The 10,845-nt window shown below is 33.9% G+C and overlaps 2 protein-coding genes across 4 annotated transcripts; one reads left to right on the top strand and one right to left on the bottom strand.

Moving 5' to 3' along the window:
- Positions 1-601: 601 nt before the first annotated feature.
- On the bottom strand, positions 602-6,484 carry RB195_016104 (uncharacterized protein; the record flags this gene model as incomplete). 2 transcript variants are annotated; one of them, XM_064207114.1, is made up of 11 exons in its annotated part: positions 602-622; positions 737-896; positions 2,042-2,100; positions 2,294-2,359; positions 2,629-2,750; positions 2,828-2,966; positions 3,799-4,016; positions 4,358-4,439; positions 4,509-4,560; positions 5,138-5,156; positions 6,418-6,484. In XM_064207114.1, the coding sequence occupies 11 exons, from the start codon at positions 6,482-6,484 to the stop codon at positions 602-604; spliced, it is 1,005 nt and encodes a 334-aa protein (XP_064062994.1). The 2 variants fall into 2 exon arrangements, with proteins under 2 accessions (XP_064062994.1, XP_064062995.1); XM_064207113.1 differs by lacking the exons at positions 5,138-5,156; positions 6,418-6,484 and having other exon boundaries at positions 4,509-4,538.
- A 538-nt stretch (positions 6,485-7,022) lies between these two features.
- Positions 7,023-10,625, top strand: RB195_016103 (uncharacterized protein; the record flags this gene model as incomplete). Of its 2 annotated transcripts, none has more annotated exons than XM_064207112.1 (11): positions 7,023-7,067; positions 7,147-7,271; positions 7,333-7,467; positions 8,391-8,495; positions 8,577-8,640; positions 8,702-8,794; positions 8,852-8,971; positions 9,875-9,972; positions 10,179-10,266; positions 10,328-10,423; positions 10,581-10,625. In XM_064207112.1, the coding sequence occupies 11 exons, from the start codon at positions 7,023-7,025 to the stop codon at positions 10,623-10,625; spliced, it is 1,014 nt and encodes a 337-aa protein (XP_064062992.1). The 2 variants fall into 2 exon arrangements, with proteins under 2 accessions (XP_064062992.1, XP_064062993.1); XM_064207111.1 differs by lacking the exon at positions 10,581-10,625 and adding an exon at positions 10,497-10,517.
- Positions 10,626-10,845: the final 220 nt, after the last annotated feature.

The raw sequence follows: 10,845 nt of genomic DNA, 5'->3' as shown, positions 1-10,845 counted from the left end.
TATTATATATGTAATATATTATATATTATTATTTATATTATTATATTATATATATTACATATATATTATATTTATTATATTATATTTGTTCATTTTTTTCGCTTATGTATATTTTGTTTTATTTTATATACTATTATAACATTTATATTCATATTTATGTTTATGTTTATATTTATATTTAAGTATGTTCCTTTTTTCAATCTTTCTTTTCTAGTGCACCATTGGTGTATGTGAATAAATAAATAAATAAATTTATTTTTATACCCTTATAGTCGCTCTGTTCTTTTTACATTTTTGTGCACTTGAGGCTAACCGCCTCTCCTGATACTGTTCTATACAGTGTGTTGAACAGTATTAAGCAAATTTTTATTATATATTTTCTTAATAAATATGAAAAAAGCACACACAACGTCACACAGAATAGTATTAATAAATGAATAAAATGAGAAAAAAAAGCGAAAAAAGCTGAAGTTAATTAAGAACCGGCAGCACACGCAACCGGCTTCATTGGATCCTTTTGCTGGATAAGGGCAAGGTAGGCAATAATTAGTGCATCATAGCTCCTGAATCCTGGAGATCCAGAGTCATTCCGTAGAACTCTCTATTCTTTTTGTGGGCTCAGCTGAAATTGTTCGTGTTATGAGATCGTCGTAATTTTTGTAACGGCATAAAAATTTAACAATTCGATATGTAGCAAAAAAAATTCCTAATTAAATATTTCCAAACTATTTCGTACCTGCAGTAAATCTGCCATCATAAATCCGATTTTTCGTTTTTTCTGAGCGGGTACGGGAATCGGCGTTTCCGGTAATAATGAACAAGGATCGATATTTTCCTTGCAAATTGGTTCCGGCGAAAGTACAGGCGGTGGAGAGGAGGGCAATTGATGCGAAGAACTGCAATATTTGAATTGTTTTGAATGTTATGTATATTTATTAATTATTACTACTATTGTTACTACTTATTTACTATTTATTTACTATTTATTACTATTAATTATTACTACTGTTATCTACTTATCATCTTAAAAAATATTTTTATGCTAACTGCGTACAAAGAAAAGCATCTTTGGTTTTCTTCACGAGTTGAAGATTCTAAGATATCTTTTTTATGTTTATTTTACTTTATATACTATTATATATATATTTATATTTATATTTATATTTATATTTATATTTATATTTATATTTATTTTTATTTTTATACCCTTATAACTTTTTCTTGACTTTTCTCTCCACTTATCAAATTTAATCTGCCTAATTAATTATTGATTATTTCTAAATAGCATTTCTAAATAGCATCCAAGAGTTGTTTCCAAAATAATCGCCTTTGCCTTCAGAATCACCTTACTGCTTTGACCTTATTGTTTATGTTTACGACATGACGACAGCGACCCCTATGCACGTCTATGAGTATCGAGTATTCTCATATAAAAGGGACCATAAAATCATGTTATTGCCATTGGGTGCAGTTACAGTGAAACTAACTGTTGCATCATGCATCTTATGGATATTTCTACCATGATAATTTAGGATCCCATATCTCTCACTTTTTCTCCCATTATAAAACCAAAATCTATCTTAACCCAGAAAAAAATTCGTTAAAAAAGTTTAAAAATTGATCACCAACAGTAAATCTTGAGCTAATTCCGGAATGGTGGATCTATATCTATTTATACTAAGATTTTTTTACTAAGATCTCCATAAGGTTTTAGTCTTTACCAAACTTCAACAATTATTAGAATATACATAATTCATCTTTATAGAGGAAAAAAGAGAAAAGAACAAAAAAGAAAAAGAAAGGAAAATTTTTGCGGACAATTTTAGTCTGTGAATGCTTACAGATATCGCTTATTCTCAATTTTTTTACCACTTTCTTCCACTAACATATTTCCTCTTAGTATCAATTGTTAAAAAGCTTATTATTTGTTTTATTTAAGTTTTGTAAAACAATATTTTTCTTACTTTTCATAAGTTTATTACTTATCGAGCATTTTAATCTAATTTAAAGATTTAAGAATGATATCCTGAAATCAACTAACCTTGACTCTGAGTTTTCTGATTTCTCCAGTTCTGTTTCTCCCACATCTCCGAAACAACGCTGAAATTTTTGGAAATGAGCAGTGATTGACAGAAAAAAAAACTATATGATGCCCTCAAGGATATTTCAAAAAAAAATATGGAGATCACTTGAAAGGAACGGAAAAAAATTGTCTAAAATCGTCCACTTGAGGATAGAATCACTTTCCATAATAATCATAATTATAATTTTAAATCTTAATATTAGTTCTCACCTTGTACCATTGATCCACTTCATCTTCAAATTCTGAACTTCTATTGATTAGTCGATCCGAGTGATCCTGTAATTGCATAGCTTATTTTCCGTGCAAACAATATGGGTCTACATAAAGCAAGGAAATAAACTGTAAACACGAGGGCACGAGGGAAACTACATCCAGAATTTGAAGAAAACTGTAACCGTTCGCAGTCCTTTCTTTAGTCGTTGATTCTTCCAACAAAAAAAAATATAACCAAAGGAAAAAAAGGAAGAAAGGATGAGAAAAATGGATAGAATAGAAAATAAAAGGATACGATGGATGATCCAACAGCTTCCCCTCTCCATTCAAACCTGATGTATTCTTCGCATATGGCTAGTCACATGGAATTTATCATAAAATGATGAATGTGAACAGTGTGGACATTGAAACAGTGGCCTCCGCACGTGATGTTGAAGAAGATGTCGTCGTGGACCTGAACCCGATCACTATTCCATATTCCAGGGAATTACTGTAGCGAGTGTTGTCACTGTACGAAAATTCTCCACTAACCTTGACTTCTCTTCCCTTCTTTGTTGATGTTCACTTTACAAATTGTACAATATGTCTTCTTGTAACCTCTGACCGTAGATCGAGTTACTGGTGTACTGTCCGCTCCCGATGCTGTTGAGGAGAATCCAGAATCATCTGACTTTAATGGAAAAAATATTTCATCATTTTAGAAGAAAATGACACCAATTGTTTAAAAAAAATTAAAATTTGCTCATAAAAAATGCGAAAAACACAAAAGATAAAGATAAAAAACAAAACATCAGTGAAAATTATCATATATAATAAATATAAATAAAAATTATATTTATGAAGGCCCTAGTCCAGCATTTGGGAACACGTAATTAATTTTTAGAGCAGTTGATGATTTACTATTAATTCAGCATTTTCAGATTATCAGCAAAGGCTATCCCTTCATTATAAGGTCTTATGTTTACACGGGCGACCGCAGCGCGTCCGCCGCGCCTCCCATAAAATCCGTCTGCGGCACACATTCCATTCTCCCTGTCCCTTACTGTATTCTTCTGCCGGAAATGCTCTTGTAAGCATAAGAATTCATGTCACCGTAGTATTCTCAGTTAGTTAAAATCAGCCCTTGTTCCACTGTTTTCCCGTAAAATTACAGAAATCTCATAAAATGTAAATAATATATTGTAAGTATTTATCACCTATGCTGAAATAACTGCACGTAACTGATCTCTGCTCATTGTATTCTTTCTTTCTGTTATTTGCTATTTAATTTTATTTATTATTTATTTACTTACTATCTATTTACTGTATCTATTTTGTGTTTGTATTTGACACATCCTTTTTGGGTCGCCATTGAGCGTAATAAATAACCAAATAACTGGAAATAAATAGTATTTTCATTTCGTAAGAGTACTCTTTGTTTGAAGAAGGTCAACAGCAGCTTAAGAATGAAATTAAAAATCAAAAATTAAAAATTAAATTTAAAAAAGAACTACTAAACTTACCAACGGAGTCGAGTAAGGAACCAGCTGCGGAGGCGGAGAACAGCGATCTGCCGATGCGATCGTTGTCCGTTGATTAAGAGACGTTGATGGATCCGAGTAGTCGGCAGAGTAGCCGCTTAATTCAAATCGGGAATAGTACGATGAGAATGGAGTGTAAATTGTGGAAATAGGCGGTAGCATCGGATAAAAACTTCGATGTGGTGTCGATGTGTAGAAATCTGAAAATAAAACTGAGTTAGCTACCCAAACAAAGAATTAAAAGATTTTTTTCCTACCACTTTTAAAAATGCTCTTAGTGTTTCTTCTAACTTTTTTTAAGACAAAAGTAAAGCTCTCTCTTTAAAAAATATTTTATTTGAATTTTTATTCAGGTGAAAGAGATGGGACAACTGAAATTAACAAATACATTCCCTTCTGAACTGCTTTACAAAATTTTGCGTAGAAATTTCTCCTCTCAAGCAAATCGTTCCTTTCCGTACTTTTCCCAGGAATAAAAATATGCGTAGATTTTTATTTTCCTATGGAAACAATGTCATAGAGAAGGAAAAGTAACACGTACTGTTTTGTTGATTAATTTCTGCATATGGATTCGACACGATCGTTCTCCTCCGCATATGACGTGATCTTCTTGGAGAGCTGTCCTTAAACGTCAATCAATAAGATCAAATCATCTGAAAAACCATGTCCACCGGCTATGAAATTGAACTCACATCCGATTTTTCTGATGAAGGCGAAATCATGACTGGAAAAGCAGGATGAGCACTGTAAAATATTCGTATAAATAGTATTAAAGATACAGTAATCGACGGATGTAAAAGAATCTAAAAAAAAGGTGACTAAAACGAAGAAACCATAAGATATGGGAGTTCATAGGTACAAAAATCCGAATACAAAGCAAAATTTTTTAGAAAAAAAAAGATAAAATACATGAACTAATAAAACATGCGTACTGAAAAACGGTTTTAGCTATGTAGTAGTTTTTCAGATGTTTATTTTGTGTTATTTATTCTTTGAATAGTCCAGTTCGTAAACACATGGATGACCGTGTAAGCAAGAAATAAATAAATAAAATAAATAATTACAGTTGGCACAATCACATGGATTGTTTTTCTTCTCGTTAATGTTTTCTTTCCTCTTAATAATAATTTACTCATTCTGAATTAACTCATTGATTTTTCTCAAACAATTCCTATGGAAATTTTCCAGAGAAAAATAAAAATTCCACGTCAAACAAGTCATATTGCTTTGATAAAAATTAAAAATTCAAAAAAAAAAGATTGAGAAGGGGAGAAATATGTGAAAGTGTCCCCCGAGAGCGCCTAGCACCAGCAGAACTCACATCGTATCTTCACGAACGACTAGAAATTTTTGATCCGTCCACTGAGTTTATATATGACCTCCCCGGATCATCCTGGTGTTATACCTATCGGGCGTTGTTAACAACTGTTATATGGGGTGATAGCGGCGCTCCTGGCGCTCTACCAGCTACTCGATAATTTCACACCACAAAGATTTCTACTGGCATGTCCTTACGCAGGAGGTCATCACCCAGCCGAGAATCGAAGTGATCCGCCGATCCGAGCTCGAAGTGTGATCTCTTTGATCTCACACTTCCAGCTAATCCCCGAAATAAAGTCGTGAGACGAGAATAGTGGCCAAAAATTTTGAAAAAAATTGTTTCTTCTCTTCCTAGACGATCAATTTTTTTTCTACATCAGCTTCCCTTGAGGATCCTCGGCAAGGAGCACACAAGCTGAATTTTTTCATGAGAAAAGTGAATAAAATAATTGATAATAAAATAAACTTATGGTTTCTTGCTATGCCAACGAACTTTAGGTGAAACTTTTTTATTGGTTTGAATTAATAATAAAATGAATAATATGATAAGTAATAATATCTTCAACTTTTTTTTCAAATTTTTTTTTTCCAATTTTTCTTTCAAATTGATTCTGCAGTGGTTTGTGAAATCGCAAATTCAACACCCTGCTAAAAATTCTGCGATTCTTAATGAAAAATTTTGGTTTGAAAAAAATTCCTGTAAAAAATTCGAAAATTATAAGATCGAGAAAAGAATTGTGTTATAGAGGTTTATCAGTATTTGGAGAACTAATTAAGCTAATTTGACATTATTTTTCAGCTCTGAGAAGGACAAATAATTGGAATTAATTTTTTTCTTCAAATCAGATTAGCGATTCGATTTATTGTTCTGCTAGAAAATCACAATTACAACTCAGTTCCAGAACTTTAGAAGGATTCGATTCGCTTCTGGAAATCGTACAAACTCAAACGACTTCCGGTTTCGACATAGTTTTTCTACTGTCTATGAGATTGTACATCTTTCTCTACTACATTCAGGAAATCCAGTACGAGACAGCAATATTCTTGTAACTTCTGGAACGTTCCGCTCGTTTCTATATCGATTTACACAGTTACCGTAAGCCTTTAGGACCTCAAAGGTTAAAATTGCTTCATTTAATTATTTGTAGAGATTAGAGTTAATTATTAATGTGAATTATTTAATTAATTATTAGAGATTATGATTTAAACACTCAAATGGGCTCACTTTCATTTTGTTTATTATTTTTATTTATTTTACTTTTCAAACAGGAATAAAACTACCGAAAAGATTGCGTGAAAAGACTCTGCAACGATCTTCGCATCCTCCCTGATTCCAGAGACCGAGCATCCGACGTATTTGTCCTTAGGGACATAAAATGCGGTAGAAACTAGATTAACGTCGCCATCTTTTTCCACCAGCTATGATTATCTGACTGATTTCTATGATTATCTGACTGATTTCCAGATAGAAATCCAGTGCAATGGCATGTCGTTGCGGGACCTAACCATTCGTCCGAAAAATATGTGAAGCACTGAAACTGCTGCATATGGACATATGGACACATATACGTTGCCTCAGGCATTTACCACCGCGGACAAATTTCTTTTTGTTACACAATATATGTTAAAATACATATTTATTTCTAATGGATATGTAACGGGATATTATTCGATCTAAGCACATTTATCCAGTGAGTTTATCCAGATGGATAAATGGTGGTGGATATCAGGTAACTGAGCAATGAATCCTCTTTATAGTTTAGGTGTACAGATACGGTGGAAGAGAAAAGCACAGTATCGTCTCGAGAAACATCTATCGCCCCCATATTTTAGGATAAAAATGAACCGCATGCGAGAATTCATGTTGTTTACGTCTAATTTATCAGATGTTGGAAAACAAATGTGCCCGTACACCTTGGATCAAAACAAAGGTAAGATCATTTGCATTTCAGTGAACACCTTGATCAGCTCGCTAGTTCGTATTTCAAAGCTCTTATTCAACATTTTCAGATGGGTGGTGTTCTGAAAAGAAAACAATTTCCTTTCAGGATGACAATATGGAAATTGTACAAAGCTAAATTGGAAGCGCATGCTGCACTAGAGAAATTCCTATTTGAAGCGGAAAACGCAAAAAGGTACTTTTTTCCAGAAATGTGTACTACTGTAGGAAACCACGAAAAAAAAAACCTATTTAAGAGAGCAACTAGGAATCAGCAAAATTCTCACTTGGAAAGAAAAACTAAAACGATTCTTCTCTCCTGTATATCCATCTTGGCGGGAGAATTTCGTGCCGACCAACTGCTACGAACGAATATTCAGCAAAGGAACTACGTAAGTCACAAAACATTATTCGTGAAACCCACAGCGAGAGCTTAATAAAATAGAAAAGCAAAATAAAAGCATAGATATATGTAAAATAAAAGCAACGAGAGCCTTCGGTAAAAATAAGCGGCTCATCCTTATCCAGAAAAGAGGCAAAACATGTATAAAAAGAACATTTTCCGTGCCGTGAATCGATCATAAAATTCAAGATTTGAGCCCGCGTTCATCTCAGTTCTAGGATATTCACATCCGCATTTTCCTGGTTTTGATTTCAATCTTCACTTTTTTTCAGATTTGAATTTGATTTTTTCCACCGAATTTTCTTTTGAATTATTGTAAGCGGCCCGTTTTTCCCGTAGAAAGAAACTGAAGATAACGCGAAAATTCTTGCGAGCATCTATAGACCGTACTAAGTCAATAGGAGGGAAAAATGAGGACCACTATGAGTCTTAAAAGAAAATATGAGATCTGTCTGACCTTCTACACCATATCATTCTTTCAAAGGCAATCATTTTCACTTTTTCACAATCTGAAGTAGGTTGTTCCCCTTGATTTATACATACTGTGCGAATTTTCTGCACAACAACCAAGTTCATTAGCCCTTCTCTATCCCGCCCAACAGGTTGGGACCCTCGCTTGTCCTGTCCCATAGTTATTTCGGCACAAACATCTAATAAATTCCTTTGTTGATGGGTAGCAATTGTTATACCAACCAGGCATTTTCCCAGGGCGCTAGTACTTATTTAGGTCCTGACGACCGCGACGTGTCTTCCATTTTAGTAGCGCAGATCTCAGACACAGAATCTCAGGCAGGACTTATGTTTACTCGAAGACCGCCAGAGACGCGTGCGGACGCGTCGCAGTCGCTCGAGTAAACATAAGTCCCCACATATGTTTACCTAAAAACTTTCTTTGAAAATGTATGTGTTTAGAGAAAACGCGATTGCACGACTCATCCGTAACATAATTATTCTAGAAGCATTTGGTTTAGTTATGTACTTTGTGCTCTCATATAAATACGCTAGTCGACCAGAAAAGTGAGCGATATCGATTTTCTATCCTGATTTCTACAGAATCAGAAAATATTTGAAGGGGAAAATCTCACTAAAATATTTCAGTGTTGGTACAATTCTTTCTATTGTCATTCACACTTTTCTCGTTTTTATGTTTGTGTTCCCAGCGGTAAGTTCGAGAAGGGTCTGGAACTCGCCAATCTCTCACATTATTCCTTAATAATTTTTAGCTGATGAGCTACTTCATGTTGGCTGTGCATCGAATGATTAGCACAAAGATACGAGGACTGTTGCTGTTGTTGATGATATCCATGTCTTTTGAGGTGTAAATTTGTTAATTTTTTGCTAGTACAGGGCTGAAGATGTGTATTTATCTATAGGGACCAGCCATGAATGCAGTAATGAACATCCATAAGGTGGCTGAAGGTATTGCATGTGTGCAAACCGATGTCACTTCAGCTTTGAACGATGTCAAAGGTCGAGCAGGAGATGTGAAAGATGTTAGTAGATTTTTTTAAAATGATTTTTATGATTTTTCTAAGAATATCGTTTCATAATGTCCACTTTAATATCAGTTAACTTTCTTGAACCTACACGGTCACCTTTTCATAAATTTCTGTTGAAAAATTTTGTGAGATCTATTGCTAGTTCACTTGGTGATTGAGGAATAACTGGTCGAATTTACTTCTGTGCAAAAAAAAGAACCTGTTTCATAGAGTTTTGGAAAGCACACGTGGCATCGTGGCTTTGCAACCAGAAGACCGCGACGCCTCCCGCAACGCAGGTACGCTCTGCCTTGACACGCACCCCCTCTACCCCCTGCCTGATCGAACGTGCCCAACGCAGACTCCCATGGGAGAATACGACTATTCGAATTAGATTAAGGTAAACTAGAACACGTAGGTGGGAGAAAACTCTAGAAATTCAAAAAAAAAAAACAACTCGATTTAATGGATAGAGTGATTTGGGAAAATAGTACCAAAAATGACCAAAAAAAATCAATAAAGGGCCACCCGTTTTGGTATTGACATTAACGATCGACTGAGGTTTGCTTAATCACTACAGTGTTGAAGTGTTTGGAGTTCTAGTTTTTTTTTCGTACAAGAAGGTCTTCTCGCGAAAAATCCAGAAAAGAAACGTGGGATCGAGGTGGATTTTTCCTGGGTAGCGGATTTTAGGATGCATCTAAGTTCTTATTTGAAAGAATTGGAGATCGACCCGTGTCTAAATTTCGAATTAGACGCGGCTGCTATGGATTCTGGTCTATTCCAGAATGGTGTCTACACGTACAATGAAAATATCCCTAACAGAACATTAAACTATCAATAAAAATAATAATGATAATAAAAACAAAGAAAAATGTAGGAAAGAGTAAAGAATCACCTCAAAAATTGTTTTTACAGATGATTGCCAACAAAATACAAGCACTTATAGTAAAGGTTGCTGCTCCGATCAATAAATTTCGTGCTACGCTACGAAAAATTGACGCTAAAGTTCGCCGGTAAGCAAAAAAAAAAGAACAAATTAACACAAATAAATTAGTACAGATTTACATATAAAATGAAATAAACAAGAAAAGAAAGGAAAAAAAGTCGCCTCAACCATTTTTTTTGGAATTAGTAACGTCATGTGATTAAGTAAATATTGATTATATTGACCTATAGCTGAGAAATCTGAGTCTACTCCTATGTGGAACACAATTTTCAGGATAGTTGAAGCAATACGAAAACAATTTCGTGCACTCGCCAATTTAACAAATCTTTGCACTCGATTCATGAAAAAACCGTATGCTATAGTGAGTCAAATGTCAGCTGATTTGCACCTCAAAATTTTTTTTTAATTACAAAAGCTTTTAGTGCAAGAACTTTTTCGAAAAAATGTTTATTGCTTGTGTTTCAAACGACAACGTTATAAGTTTGCCGGGTTGCGATATCATTAAAAAATCAAGCTCGGTATGTGTTTTCATCAGAAGTGACCTAAGAAAATATTTATTCAAAATTATTATTACATTATATATCTATTTAGTATGATTTATTTACTTATTAAAATATTTGTTTATTTTTATATATAAAACTTGAAAAACCTTGATCTGAACTTGATTTAGTCCAGAAATATAAGGGTAATATAAGGGAAGGGGTAACCTTACGGCCTTAATAAGTTTTCGGATCGCTTTAATCCTGGAATTCTTCGCTTACTCTTGTCTTTTTCCCTCGATATTTTTGAGTAAAATATTTCTTGAGTTATACCGTCACAGCCGAAGTGTTTTAAAGGTGCTTAGCTGAAATCAATGTAGAAAATCGGCCATAAGATGGGAAAAAAATCCATAGATGTAGAAAGTCATCGTCCATTTTATTTGTTTGTAGCGATGAAAGAA

Source organism: Necator americanus, chromosome V, assembly GCF_031761385.1.
Source record: "Necator americanus strain Aroian chromosome V, whole genome shotgun sequence".
Taxonomy (NCBI): domain Eukaryota; kingdom Metazoa; phylum Nematoda; class Chromadorea; order Rhabditida; family Ancylostomatidae; genus Necator; species Necator americanus.
This window is presented reverse-complemented; position numbering and strand designations above follow the sequence as displayed.